This window comes from Clytia hemisphaerica, unplaced genomic scaffold, assembly GCF_902728285.1.
Source record: "Clytia hemisphaerica strain Z4C2 unplaced genomic scaffold, Clytia hemisphaerica genome assembly, whole genome shotgun sequence".
Taxonomy (NCBI): domain Eukaryota; kingdom Metazoa; phylum Cnidaria; class Hydrozoa; order Leptothecata; family Clytiidae; genus Clytia; species Clytia hemisphaerica.
The window spans coordinates 342,721-357,379 of NW_027103716.1; the positions used below are offsets into that span (position 1 = coordinate 342,721).

Consider the following 14,659-nt stretch of genomic DNA (forward strand, 5'->3'; position numbering starts at 1 on the left):
GATAATGAGGGTTGGTTTTAACTTTCTGAAGTTTCCCTAAGGGTTACAAAAAACAACAACGAAATCAAATAGTTCCTGTAAGAATCGGAATTTCACCTTCAACCCGCGTTGTTATTCTGTTTTTAGAATTGAGACCTTTTTTCGGGAAAAATATTTCAAGCTCTTTAGAAGTCATTAGCGCTTTCAATAAGAAACATTAGTCGGGTTGGACTTAGATTGAAAAACTAAAAGACGATAATTAGACTGAAAGTACAAATGATTGGTTCGGTAGAAAAATCACACAACAAAGTTGGGAAAAATACTATTCTTTGAAAATGTATGATATAAAAATAGTTGTAGTTGTTTTTTTATTGTGAGTTTGTAACAGTGGCTCATAGAATTGAGAAGTGAGGATCTTTTACATTGATATGTGGGGTGCCAAAGCGAAGGTTAGTTCAATTACTTTATTGAGGAATAAATATTTCAAAAAAAAATTCATGAAGTCTTTTAGAGAAACGAATATAAGCCATATTATGGACTTGCGGATGAAAGCAAATGTATTTTCACTTCGCATTCTTTCACAGAAAATAACTTTACCAAATACGCTTGAAGATTTTTGTAGTATAGCATTCTTTATATTTGTTGCGATTTGTTTGAGTTTTTCATTTAAAGATTTAATATTCAAATAGCAATCAATTTCAGGTGGGTAAACAGTTAAATGTCATCTTTGAATTTCATCTTCTTGATAAAATCCTTTCACAGATGGGCTAGTGTTGTCATTCAGACTATTGTTTAGATATTTTCTTCCACATTTTTAAAGAAAATCATCTAACCCGTTAGATCTTTCGTAGACACTACGGCTGTTAAAACTTTGATATTGCAAAATAAGCAATCTTGAAATACTGACTATTCAGGGCCAAATAGTATTCAATATATGCACCACTAGAGAGTCTTTTTAGATCTTTGAAAATCTTCCACCCAATACGTCATTTTTTCTATTTTTTAAGGGACGTATTGGGTGGAAAATTTTGAAAGTTCTCAGAAGACTCCCCAGTAGTGCACATCATGAATACACCCCTATCAACATTTAAAGCGTGAATAGACTATAGGTTCGACTTCGAAGAATGACGTCAAAATTTCTGAAGTCATTGTATTGTGGAACATTTTTGAACAGGAGGCTAAGGCGAGACCAATTTAATTTGTTGTTCTACGAGCAGATCGTTAGAAAAATATGGGTCGGTCGGTCGGTAAAAATAAGAATAAATTTTTCATTTATCAGGGTTTGCCGAAAAATACCGAAAATATTTTCCAAAAAATATTTGGATCAAAAATTCACTTTTTTTTATCTTCGATGAAGATCATGATAAAATTTAGTGTATGGAACGCTTGATTTTTTAAATTTTAAATTTCTTGAATTAATTTTCAGCTTTATTCAAATTTGATTCTTACAAATAACTAGTGTGTAAAATATATTGTTGTGGAAATTCAATATTACTATTATTTTGATTTCACTAAAAATAGGGTTGGTCGGGCCCGTAGAACAACAAATAAAATTGGTCTCGCCTAATACAACAGAATTAGGACAAAAGAGGGAACTCTCAAAAACATTTTCCCAAAAATTTATAAGCGGGGGGGGGGGGGTACTGCTACGAGGTGCCCGAGGGTAGCCTTTTGTTGATTATCTGTGGCGGACTCATCCAATGTCGATCCCAATCAAAAATAGTAAGACATTTTGAAAAATGGCCAAAAACTTAAAAAATGCGAGACATAAAATTTCATCTATATTTCACCTATTCACCTATTTTCACCTATTCACCTACTTTTCCCTTGCGTAAGCCACATTTTTTCCCACTTAACAAACTGTAAGCCACAAATTAGTGCAGCTAATGAAACATTTAGCCCTTTGCTGGCAATGCTGAAAAGAAAGTATATTTCTGACTGTTTCCATTATTGAGAACTCAGCCTTCAAAATTTCTTGGTAGGGTAAGCCACATGACCAGTCAGCCACATTTTTTGCCCACACTTCATTTGCTTGTAACTCCCCTTTCGGTAAGCCACAAAAATTCGCCCTTTATGCAATGGATAGCTAATTTCCTCAGCTTAACCATCAAAGCGATCCTAAGTGTAAGCCACATAATTTTCCCAAGTTATGGTCAATTTAGTGGCTGACAGTAAAAATATTACAAAACAGGGGTTTATTTTTGATTCGGATCTGCACTTTATAATGTATATTTACACCTCCCCAAAAAGAGGCTCTTTTCCAATTGGATTGACTTAAGGGTAGGCTAAAAACTTACTGTAAAACGATACGCAAAACGAAACATAGAGAAGAAACTAAAACTAATGAAAAACTTCAAAGGTATGAGAAACAAATAACTGGGCGAAGATTTTTGAAGAAGTGAAAATTTGCAATATTTTTCCATTTCCACTTTATTTGAACAAGTTTTCAAACAAACCAGAAAGAAATACAACCAAATGTTATAAATAGATGAAGCAGAGATATCTCTTTTCATAATGAAGTGGTTTTTGACCAAGAATAGTAAAACATTGGACCACAAGTGAATAAATTAGTGGACTTTTCGCCTTTTCTACTGGAAGCCTGGTAGCAGGTGGTAATAATGGATGAGAAAATTAGCAAAGCAAGGGTATACCAACTTTCAACAATTTAATTTCAATTTTAAAGGGAAAATGTAGCAAAGTGCCATGAAAGTGACAAAAAATCAGTCTAAAATAATAATTAAAAATTAAAGCTTTTTCTAAAGCAAATTATTTTTAAAGGGTCTAAAATAGCGAAGGAAAAGGTCCTGAGGAGGCGTTTGTTAAGCGTAATTTGTTTTCCATTTTTCTTTAGCGCAAGATCAGTCAGCCTTTCCGCAGGCTACAGCCCGTTCAAGAAACGAGTCACGTGAACATTCACGAAAACACGACTCTTGCTCACGAAATGGAAACAAACACCACAAGATCACGACCTCGTTCGAAAACATTGGCTGATATCTCACAGGATTCATTTGAGATTAGACGTCGTTCAGAAGATTCACACAAAGCTAGCATTTTCAGTCACCTTGGTCACACTATATTTGTTCACCATCATAAATCGGATAAAAAGAGAGTCCATGGATACAAGTCTTTCAAAATTCTCGTTCTCGGTGTTAAAGAAGTCGGTAAAACGTCAATCATAAAACGTTTCATTAATGGTAAATTTAACGACGAATATCTGCCGACAATTTCCGAAGAATATGAAACAGGTATATTTCTCGAGATTGAAAATAAATTAAAACAGTTTGATCTTGTTTTCAAAGACTTTGGAGGTGACTTAAAAACATTTTATCCAGAACTTTACAAAGATGAAGTCAAAAGTGCAGATGGATTTATATTAGTACACACGGAAAACATCCCAGAAAGCTTTGCAGAAGTATTAGAAATGGTAGCTGATATCCAGCATGCAAGGCGTCAAGAAGTCTCAATTATGATTCTAGAAAATCAAAGTGAGCGACAGAATCAGTTTGATGTTTTTAAAGTTACCAGGAAATCGTTCATTATGGAGGGAATGTTGAATGATTCAGTATCAGCCAAAATGAATTATAGAGTTGATGAATCAATCGCTGAACTCGTCAAAGAAATGGAGAAGAAGCTCACGTGAGCTTTGCATTATCTTTCCAACCATCTAAAACATCTCAAATGAGGTTGTGTTATTGATATGTTCAAAGAGGAAACTGGTTTGAGAAATATTTGAAATAGAAATCTTTTTATTCCAAAAAAAAGAAAAAGGTTCAGAAAATGATACCATGTCTTGACTAGCATGTATTCTAAAGGGATGTATTTTAAAACTTTTTCCCCTGCAATCATTACGATTATCTCAAAAGGAAACAGCGGAATGAAATAGGATGTACTTGTGAAAAATGACAGTTTAAATATACTTTTATCAACAAACACAAAAAAATATTCAAGAAATTTGATACTTTCAAGTTTCGAAATTCCATTTTGACCGCAATAGAGCTACTTCGCTACTAAGTGGCACGTATAAGCTTTTTTGATATCAGATTTCCTAATTAAATTTTAAGATATTATGAGACAAATTCTAAAGTTACCTTCGCGGCCCTTTCTACACCGGCCCTTATTGGAGTTATTTTTCGTCGCTGGTGAAATGAGGGCCGGCGTAAGGGATCAGAATTAAGCCGGGCTAGAGATGGAAAAATTGATCTGGTGCTATAAGAACTGGCGCTTAATTAAGGACCGGCGTAAAAAGGGCCGACAAGGTAAGCACAAGAAAGATATTCTTAAAGAAAATTCATACCTTTATACCAGAGCTATAGGAACGGTGAAAGTGTCTCTCGTTCATTGCCAGTCACGTTATCAACACATCCAAGTACATTCTTTCGACAGCCAAACTTAGCTAAACTTTCTTTTTTATACATTTTTTTCATTTTCTATATTTTGACTCTAAATGAAAAGACGTAGAAGAGATTCAATTAAAGTTTTCTATTATTATAAAGTGCCCTTAACAATACCCAGGGTCTAACTAGCCTTTTTTCCACCATACTTTATCCTAAGGATAGGGTAGGTATCATTTTACAGATCCGTCCACCAATGGTCCTCCCAACCGTCATTTTATAGTGTACCCAAACTTCTCCACTGGCCCATTGTCGTGGCAATTTCCTCTCAGGAAAAAATTTACCCATGAAAAATGGTCTAAAGTAGATGAGTCTGTCGATTTAGTGTATTTTCTTTTCACACTAGTTTAGGTTTGCAAAAAAAATTTATACATATCTTTTTATTATATATATTATGTACAGTTGAAATTTTATCAAATAATTATCAGTATATTGAATAATAGAATCAACATCCTCTGTCAAAAAGGTAGCATGTTTCAAAATTGCTCATCTTTATTGTGTCTTTTTTAAAGTGAACAGGTTTATCTGTCTTTTTCTATCAATGTACACGTTTTTTTATAAGAACATCCAAAATTTTTGAAGCCTTTTAGAGTTTCGAGCCTAGAAATGTTCTTAACATGTTCTTATTTTGGCCATTTTGTGAATTTTTTTTGTCCATTCCCCCAAGAAATCGAGTGTTTTGGGTTCCACGAAGGCTTAAAATATTCTTAACTTGTTTTAAACATTTTGTTCATCGAAACCTTATGTTCTTTTATAGTTTGTTCTTATAAAACAAAACGTGTACGCTTCATAATTTTGAAATTGAAATATACAATCTTAGTTTGATGAGATTCTATATGTTTTATTTATTGCAAAACCTTCATATTATTCCCAACTTCTAACTTTTCCCTGTGAAATTGTATCAAAATTTCAAATAATTATTCTTTACTAATTTTAGAGAGGGTTCTAAAAATTTATCTAAATTGTCGATAAAATAAAATTAAAAATAGCACAAGAACTAACTTTCTTTTGAAATAAATAATAAAGCTAACAATTACAAAGCTATTTTCATATCTATAGAAGGGTATCTTCAGACATTTGCAAATATCACATAATAATAATGACTCTGCATTTGGCACTCACTAATTTAGTATTTTAGTAAAGTTTTATCTCCACGGGGACTTCGAATGGTATGTATGGTTCCAATAATAGAAGTTTTAAATTAGAGTGATACCTTTTGTTTATATTTCTACCGACCATTTAATAACAAGTTCTAGAGGTATGATTTACATAACTCATTATCTAAATTTCTCTTGAGGACCAATTCAATAATGTCTAATAATTCACTTTGAGTTTTGAGCAATTAGGAGATAAAAATCTATTGATTAAGAACTGACAACACTTTATATAAGGTGAATACATTGACCAATACAAATAATCCATTTGCATTCCCCTGAATATTAGCATCAAATTAATATAATAGTGTTTTATGAAAATAAATTCAATACTGATTGGGAAGATATGCCTTACACTACTCGTACAGCATTCAACTTAATGTTGAAATATTTTATCAAAGTAAAGTACAAAAATTTATTTTTCAATGATGGAAATTTACTAGAAAAGAAAACTGAACTGAGAACCATAAACACCGAGTAAAGAGAAAATAAAATAGGAAAATTAAATCCACAGCATTATAAAGATTTTTGCATTTCAATGGGTGTCTGTTGCAAAAATATGCACTGGTCCATCCCACAAAACAAATTGGTGTTATAAAAAGATTTTCTACTGATTGTTAAGTTTTTAAAATTGATTTTCCAAGGACTATCCTCTAGCCTGGATCTCAAGATATCTCTAAAGTTTGCCAAATAGACTAATGCAGCACTTTGACAACAGACCCTATATGTAAGTATGGACCATAAAGTATGGACCAAAATAACTAGAATTATTTAAAAATTCATACCATGAAGGAAGCAGAATAAATAAAAAGCATGATCGAAGTTATGCCAGAAAATCAGAATGCAAATCCATTTTTAACAGATTCTTCAACAGGGACCAAAATACTGGATGTGGGTGTAAAGCAAGTTCCACTTGAGCTCGATGTTGGTACTTTTGATAGCAAATTGATGGGCTTGAATAAAACCATATCATTCATCATTTCCCTTGATTTCAAAGAATGCAATGTCTAAAATTATGAAAATAAATAAAAATTGATAAAAACAATTCCTTATTTTGTTTGCACTGGGAATGAAATCGTTATGTTGTGTGTTATGCAGCCTCCCATAGGGGAGAATCTAGATTGTCTGGAAAAGAGCCTGCCGTAATTTCAGTGTGTTTCAAGATAAAAAGTAAATAAGTTATTACCTTCAATTTAACAATTCTTGGTCTTTGCTTTTTGGATAATTTCTATAAGGAAAAAATTGAAAACTCTTATTAATTCATAAAAACAAGTGATAAGTTTTATAAAATATAGGATGGTGAACTTTTTTGCATTTGAATATGTTGATCAAAAAACTCTTTATAAATGATACCTTCCCAGTTTCTTGCTGTTTTTCAAAGTCGATGGACGGCCTTGGAATATCAAGCGGTGTAATGCATGCAATTTTACGGTTCCCCCTAAGACCAGTATGTATAATTGATGCATGTTGAGTACTACATTTGTGTTTTGAGTAAAGTTCTTTCATCTCTTCATCAGATGAACTATCCCCATGGTATGTAGGAGATGGCTTCAATGTTTTCATTTTGTAGGGACATACACTTGATCGTGAAAACTTTCGTTTTTCACCTCCTGTTGACCGCTAAAACAAAACAATACAAATGAATTAAAAACTTTACTTGCTTTTTTATACTATAAAAGGAATTACTGATTACTGAAATTTAAAACTACATCAATGACAATGATTTTTGCATTAAAAAATCTATAAAATAGAATGATAGGTCAAAGTAATACCTTTGGTGACCCAGAAAAAGGTGAGTTTGTATGATTCCTAGTGTGAACTGAGTTCATTTTTACTATCTGTTGGTGATTTGGGGAGGGTTGTGTCAAGTCTTCTACCTGAACAAGAGGTTCTTCCTTTGTGTTGACAAAAGTGTATGAGTTTGGTTTGGAATAGTAATTATTAATCAGTTCCGCCTTCAAAACATCTTGCCACCGTCAATGAAAAATGGATATCTGGTCTCTAGAAATAAAGGTTTGAAAGATATTGACATAGAGCATCCAAAAATTTATACTGTATACTAGTATGTTTTTTTTTAATTTTGAAAATTGTCCTGCATTGGGTGATTGTAGAGAATGAGTGTTGTGAGGTTGTTCAATGATTTGATATAAGTTTCTTCTGTTAAAAAACCATTTCAAAACGTGGCGTGAGCTACCCTCACAACCTTCTCTGATTAAATGAAAATTTCCACAGCTTTTATAGCATATCAACATGTCAAAATATCTAACAATGTCATTAGGGAATACAATCATACAAAAGAAATAGGAGGGATTTCTAGATAAGCTAGAAATCCCTAATGACTAGATAAATTACAAACAAATTCTTGTAAGTCATTTGGGAATTAATACGTGTATCAAATAAACTATTCATTTTAAATGTAAACAAATTCCGCATGTCATTTGGGAAAATGACGTCAGTTCAGCAGCAATTAAACACAAAGAAAAGCTCCTTTGGTGGAGCGTGCGTCGAAGTCAGTATAACACAAGATGTTTTACAATATACCCCCCCCCTTAACGAACGTTGGGAAGTTCAAGTCTGTAAATCTTCGAAGCGGGTCGGAGGTATGTACCAGCATTCGTCTTTACATACGCCATTCGAATTCGATTGTCTCGTCCGGGTATTGTTTCCACAATAATACCAAGTGGCCATTGTCCTCTTGGTGCATCCATGTGCAGGAGGACCATATCACCAACTTGCAGGTTTCTCCTTTCTTCGACCCATTTGCCTCTTGTTGTCAGTGTTGGGAGATATTCAGATCTCCATCTATTCCAGAAGTGTTCTAAGCACATCTGAATGTGCTTCCATCGTTTGCGATAGCATTTTGTTATGTCCAAATCTTTGTCTGTATTGAGTAGGACTTCTGCGTTGTGAATCCTTTTAGCAGGTGGTTCGGTGTTAGTGCCTCTAAGTCTTTAGGATCTTCACTGATTGGAGTTAGTGGACGACTGTTCACGATATTTTCCACTTCAGTTATGAATGTCATAAGTTGAAATTCGGTTAATATTAGATTCTTCAAGGTGAATTTCATGCTTGTTTTGACGGTTCGAACTAGTCGTTCCCAGGCTCCACCCATGGTGGCGCCGATGGAGGGTTGAATTGCCATTCAATCTCCCTGAGTGAACAAAATTCCCCAATCTTGTGCTGGTTCAATTTTCTTAGTTCTTCTTTGAGCTCGTTTACCGCACCTTTAAAGTTTGAGCCACAATCCGAGAGCAGCTTCCTTGGTTTCTGTCTGCGACTGATGAAGCGTTGGAGTGCGTTTAAAAAATCGTCAGTTTCCATACTTTCTACAACTTCAAGATGGACGCATCGGACCGTCATGCATGTAAATAGTGAAACCCAGCGCTTCAGACGTTTGCGACCTTGTTTAACGAGAATTGGTCCAAAGAAATCCACACCAGTATTGGTGAATGGTGGTTGGTTGAGTTGCATTCTGCTGTTAGGTAAGTCAGCCATCATTGGAATCTCAGGTTTGTTTTTAAATCTTTGACATTCCACGCATGCTTTGATGACTGTTTTGATTACTTGCCTTCCACATAATATCCAATATTTCTGTCTAACTTCGGATAAGGTTTGATTTACACCACTGTGACCATTCTCTTTGTGATATTTCTCAGCAATAAGTGACGCAACATGTCCTTTGGGGATAACAATTTGATGTTTTGCTTCAAATGAGACAGGGGCATTCTTAAGTCTACCGCCGATTCTCAAGATGCCATTTTGTCCAGGAATGGTTTGAATTGATAGAGTTTGCTCTCCTTTTCAACTTCCTGTTTCTTTGTAAGGTCATCAATTTCTTCATCGAATTCTGATAGCTGAACATCCTTGATGACGATAATTGTTGCAGCTTTGATTTCTTCTGGTGTTAGGTAAGGTTTTCCTTTGTCACGTTTTTCTTGGAATTCTCACGTTTCCTTTTAGCTTCTGCTCGAAGGTTACTGGTATAACGAAGAACCCAAGCCATGTAAACGTATAATCTTGTTAAAGTTTGAGTAATCTGTGTAAGGTAACCAGGTTGAATTGTCCTGTCTAATCATTGAAATGAAGGTTTTTCTGATTTCGGTATCACCAGGGTCGATTTCTTCAATTTTCTTGTCCTTCCAAGTTGATTCGTCTGCCATTAAGAATGATGGTCCTTTGAGCCAACTTCGTTTTTTGTTTCCATGAAGTAGTTCTTCTACGCTGAAGACTCCTCTTGTGGTAATGTCACCAGGATTTTCTTCACCATTAACGTGATGCCATTGTGTAGGTTGTGTCACTTCTCGAATTTCTGAGACTCTGTTTGCTACGAAGGTCTTGAAACGATTCCTTTCATTTGTTATGTATTGGAGGGTCAGTGTCGAGTCACTCCAAAAATGACTGTCCTCGATTGGCAAGTCAATTTCTTTGATGATTAATCTGTATAATCGTACTGCAATTGTTGCTGCACTTAATTCCAATCTTGGTAGGGGAACTTGTTTTGTTGGTGCAACTCTTCCTTTGGCTGATACAAAGCTAACGCTGATCGGTTCTGTGGTTGTTCTGAGATAAGCAACTGCACCATAGGCGTTTTCTGATGCATCGCCAAAGATATGTAGTTGAATCTTGGATGATATTGGAATGTTGTAGCATCTCTCCAACTTGAACATGTCGATAGTGGATAGGCCAGATTGCCATTTGTTCCACTTTCTTTGAATTTCGTAGTTGACTGGTTCATCCCAATTTGTGCCATCTTTCCATACATCTTGTAGTATCATCTTTGCAGTAGTGGTGAAAGGTGAAAGAAACCCCAGTGGGTCATACAGTGAGCTAACAACGCTAAGGATTCCCTCTTGGTTGAAGAAGCGTTCACAATGTTTGGCAGGAATGTTAGCACATCTTCTTTGGTATTCCAAGTGATGCCAAGTGCTTTAGTAGAATGATTTTGTCCATCTTCCATCTGAATGTTTACTGAAGGTGATATCAATTCTTCTGGTACATTCTTGAGTAGTTCTGGGTCGTTGCTAACGAATTTGGTTAAGCGATTTCCGCCCAGCTTTGTGATGTCGATAACTTCTTTGATAAGTTGTTGACCAGTTTCGATGTTTTCTGTAGATTTTAATAGGTCATCCACATAGAACGATCGTAAGATTGTTTCAATGGTGCTTGGGTCGAAGTCTCCTAAGTGATCCCTTGCACACCTTTTTAGAGCATAGTTGGCACACGTTGGTGAGCATGTTGCACCCATGATATGAACCAACATTTGGTAGGTGTCTGGTTGATCAGGTGAGTCAATATCTTCTTTCCAAAGGAACCTCAATGATTGTGTGTCCTCTTGGTTGACTTTCACTTGATTGAACATTCCTTCAATGTCTGCGGAAAATGCAAAGTGGTGTGTTCTGAATCTCATTAGTACTCCAAGCATATTGTTAAGCAGATCTGGTCCAGTGTATAGAGCATCGTTTAAGCTTGTTCCTTGAAACTTTGCAGCTGCATCAAACACAAGACGAATTTTGCCTGGTTTGTTTGGGTTGAAGACGCCATAATGCGGCAGATACCATGTTCTTGGGTGTGCGGTAGCTGCCTCTTCTGACGTCATCTTTCTTGCATAACCAATCTCAAGATATTTGGTCATACTTTGGTCGTAAAGCTTTCGAAGGTTTGGTTCTCTTCTCAGCTTGTTTTGAAGTTGGGGAATCTTTTCTCGGCCACAGTACGGTTGTTTGAAAGTGTTACATCTTTCTTCCAAAGCATTGGTACTTGATACTTTCCATCAGCGAGAACAGTTTCCGATTCCAGCTTTTCGTGACACCGTTTATCCTCTATCGATAGGGCTTCGTCACGGTCTGATGGGTTTGTAATAAAGTCTTGATCCCATATTCTTTGTACACAGTGATGGAGATCAGCTTCTGGTTCGATAACAATTCTGTTCATTGATACCGTCTCTGGTTGTCCACTGGCACCGAAGAGGGTCCATCCAAAGATTGTTTTGATAGCCAGTGGTTCGGAATTTTCTCCTTCCTTGACTTCCAAGGGTATGTGGACGGATGGAACGTTTGCTCCTATGAGAATTCCAATTTCTTCATAAAGAGCATTGTGTAGTTTTATGCCTTTCTCCTCCTTCATCTTTTTCATCATTGTTGAAGGATATTGCTGCTTTGGCATGTGGAAGCTTGATTTTGGCACAATATAGCAGTGGTCAATGTTGACACCGATTCCATCGTCTCTGTTTTCGACACGCATTGACGTTTCTTTGACTTTAGTTTTTGTCCCAATGTCATTGATTGTTGTTATGGTGATCTTCTTGTCCTTTTTCTTCAGTTTGAGTTTCTTGGCAACGTCATCTCTGACCAAAGTGCTTTGACTACCTGTGTCCAAAAGTGCGTAGGTAGTGATAGATGAAGAATCCAGTCCTTGAAGCTTTACTGGAACGACCGATAGATACACTGTACCAGATGGTTCAACAACTTGAGTGTTTCCTGAGAATGATTCTTTTACATGTTCAGTGAAGTATTCATGTAGCGTGGTATGATGACGTTCATCGCAACCAGCGTTAAAACAATTGTTCTTTGATTTGCATTTTGAAGTAAAGTGATCCTTCTTCAAGCAGTTGTAGCAAAGATTCAACTTCTTTGCCATTTCAAAGCGTTCTGGTTGATCCAGTGATACGTATTTTGGACATTTGTGAATTTGATGCTCATCCTTGCATAAGTAGCATTTGTTGCTTGACTTGTTGTCTTTGGATTTTGTTTTTGTTCCTTGTTGTCCTGTTGGTTTTCCATCTCCAATTTTGCCAGACCAATTTGATCGATGGCCATTGTCATGTGATTGATTTTGCTTCCCTTGTCCTTGTCCATTTCTTAAGTCTCTATGATCTTTGTGGTCCTTGTGATCCTTTCTATCGTCATTCTTTCTTGGTAGATAAGAGTCTTTGGATGCAAGAATCCTTTCTTGAAGCCAGGCTTCCAAGTGGGTGAGATTTGGTTCACAGGATCTTCTCAGGGTAAGACAATAATCAGCCCATTTATGTAGCAGGTACTGCGGAAGTTTGGTGCAGGCTTGTCGGAGGATGTCTGTGCTGTATAGGTCGGAAACATAGTTTAGTTTTCGTAGCGTCACCAGGCAATCACTTAGTGTGTAGTAGAACTCGGTGAGCGAAGTTTGATCTCTGTTGCCAATTGGTTTGTAGTCGACAATCTTTGTGATGACAGACTCTGCAATTCTTGATCGTTGACCAAACATGTACTTTATTCTTCTGAGTGCGAGGACGTAGCCTTCATGGTCATTTCTGAAGCCTTGGATCGACCTCTTGACTTCCCCTCGTACAGCTTGATGTAGATAGATGCATTTCTGAAGCGTGGTCAAATATCCTTGGTTGTGGACAAGATCTCTAAAACTGGTTACGAATTCTACGTAGCTTGATGGAGTGCCATCAAACCATGGTATTCTGATCCTTGGTAGACCTTGTTGTACAAACCATATGGAAAGTGTATCTTCCATTTTGCTACCAGCCAGTTGATACGGTGGTTTGTTGATGTCGAGCTCATCTATCCATGAATCGACCTTGTTAGAGTTGAATGATATAGATGAGTGATCTGTAATTGTTTGATTCTTTGGTACTGTATCCTTTGGCGCATGTTCTTTTGGGGTGCTGATAATCTGAAAAGGTGATGGATCCACTCTGCTACGTTGTGGTTGAACATACGTCGATTTGTCGAATGCATTGGAAAATGTTGTGCAAGTAGGAGCTATGGTAGTCACGAATGGATTAACCATAGTTGTTAGTGGCAATGTTGGATTGGGTTGAAATCCAGGTGCAGATACGTTTAGTGTGCTTGCCGGTTGTGTTGTGATTGGAGCCAAATTTTCAAGCTCCTTGGTGATTTCCTTTTGTGCTTCGTCCATTCGGAGGAATTTCCCAAGTAGCCAATCTGATCCACCAGCTTCCGACGGGGGATTATCTTTTAGCAGTTCAAGATAATCATCGATCTTTGATTTGATGTTGTCGGTTTGAAACTTCATGTCATCCATCCATCTTCTGTATCATCACCAAGATCTTCAAGTTTTTGGTTGATGACGTGAGCTTCTTCCAAAACAAGAATCATCGAGTCGTACAATGAGCGAATTCTGGTACGACTGCCATTCATCTTCATGATTTCCTCAATCAAGTTGATTCGTTTGGTTATTGAGCCTTTCTTTCCTCCTCGTTTTCTGCGAAGACTCGATATCTTCAGATCCACAGACATCTGGTCTCCAGTTTCACTAGTGACAGACATCGTTTGGTGGTTGAATGTGAGCAGTTGATTTTGTCAGCGACGATCGAAGTTGAAAATGTGAATGGAGCCTGACCAACAAGCTCTCTGTTGATGTGTTGACTTGACAGCTAGAGTCGAAGCAGTTGTACCGACGTGCAAGCAGCGGTCTGTACCAAGGTAACGTTAGCTTGACTCGAACTGAAAACACCAGATTGTTTCCAGTTGTTGACTTGACAGCTCGAAGTTGAGGTGTGAATAGAGCCTAACCAACAAGCTCTCTGTTGATGTGTTGACTTGACAGCTAGAGTCGAAGCAGTTGTACCGACGTGCAAGCAGCGGTCTGTACCAAGGTAACGTTAGCTTGACTCGAATTGAAAACACCAGATTGTTTCCAGTTGTTGACTTGACAGCTCGACGTTGAGGTGTGAATAGAGCCTAGCCAACAAGCTCTCTGTTGATGTGTTGACTGGACAGCTAGAGTCGAAGCAGTTGTACCGACGTGCAAGCAGCGGTCTGTACCAAGGTAACGTTAGCTTGACTCGAATTGAAAACACCAGATTGTTTCCAGTTGTTGACTTGACAGCTCGAAGTTGAGGTGTGAATAGAGCCTAACCAACAAGCTCTCTGGTGAGGTTGACGACGTGACGTTTGATAGACAGCGTCGAAGCAGTAGAGTTGACGACGTGACGTGTGACAGACAGCGTCGAAGCAGTAGAGTTGACGACGTGACGTGTGACAGACAGCGTCGAAGCAGTTGAGTTGACGACGTGACGTTTGACAGACAGCGTCGAAGCAGTTGAGTTGGACACTTCACAAAACAAAGTTGAAAGTGTGAAAAGAGCCTTACCAATGAAGCTCAGTTGAGTTGACGACGTGACGTGTG

General features: G+C 37.0%; 5 protein-coding genes across 6 annotated transcripts; 1 reads left to right on the plus strand and 4 right to left on the minus strand.

Moving 5' to 3' along the window:
• The first annotated feature begins 528 nt into the window (after positions 1-528).
• On the plus strand, positions 529-4,585 carry LOC136804266 (ras-related protein Rap-2c-like). Of its 2 annotated transcripts, none has more exons than XM_067060970.1 (2): positions 529-681; positions 2,831-4,585. In XM_067060970.1, exon 2 carries the CDS (start codon positions 2,921-2,923, stop codon positions 3,617-3,619), a length of 699 nt encoding a protein of 232 aa, XP_066917071.1. In that variant the 5' UTR covers positions 529-681; positions 2,831-2,920; the 3' UTR covers positions 3,620-4,585. The 2 variants fall into 2 exon arrangements, with proteins under 2 accessions (XP_066917071.1, XP_066917070.1); XM_067060969.1 differs by lacking the exon at positions 529-681 and adding an exon at positions 2,544-2,624.
• A 4,026-nt stretch (positions 4,586-8,611) lies between these two features.
• LOC136804281 (uncharacterized) lies at positions 8,612-9,019 on the minus strand. The gene has a single exon (XM_067060988.1). It carries the CDS (start codon positions 9,017-9,019, stop codon positions 8,612-8,614), a length of 408 nt encoding a protein of 135 aa, XP_066917089.1.
• Positions 9,020-9,498: 479 nt separating this feature from the next.
• On the minus strand, positions 9,499-10,299 carry LOC136804282 (uncharacterized). Its single transcript, XM_067060989.1, has one exon. It carries the CDS (start codon positions 10,297-10,299, stop codon positions 9,499-9,501), a length of 801 nt encoding a protein of 266 aa, XP_066917090.1.
• Positions 10,296-11,156, minus strand: LOC136804283 (uncharacterized). Its single transcript, XM_067060990.1, has one exon. It carries the CDS (start codon positions 11,154-11,156, stop codon positions 10,296-10,298), a length of 861 nt encoding a protein of 286 aa, XP_066917091.1.
• A 38-nt stretch (positions 11,157-11,194) lies between these two features.
• On the minus strand, positions 11,195-13,543 carry LOC136804284 (uncharacterized). Its single transcript, XM_067060992.1, has one exon. The coding sequence runs from the start codon at positions 13,541-13,543 to the stop codon at positions 11,195-11,197; it is 2,349 nt and encodes a 782-aa protein (XP_066917093.1).
• Positions 13,544-14,659: the final 1,116 nt, after the last annotated feature.

Bases quoted from the DNA above. Each gene is read 5' to 3' on its own strand.
- LOC136804266 (XM_067060969.1), top strand. From the start codon at position 2,598: ATGGATGAGAAAATTAGCAAAGCAAGG. The intron at 2,625-2,830 runs GTATACCAACTT...ATTTTTCTTTAG, and splicing joins AGAAAATTAGCAAAGCAAGG to CGCAAGATCAGTCAGCCTTT.
- LOC136804281 (XM_067060988.1), bottom strand. From the start codon at position 9,019: ATGGCTGACTTACCTAACAGCAGAATGCAACTCAACCAACCACCATTC.
- LOC136804282 (XM_067060989.1), bottom strand. From the start codon at position 10,299: ATGATACTACAAGATGTATGGAAAGATGGCACAAATTGGGATGAACCA.
- LOC136804283 (XM_067060990.1), bottom strand. From the start codon at position 11,156: ATGACCAAATATCTTGAGATTGGTTATGCAAGAAAGATGACGTCAGAA.
- LOC136804284 (XM_067060992.1), bottom strand. From the start codon at position 13,543: ATGAAGTTTCAAACCGACAACATCAAATCAAAGATCGATGATTATCTT.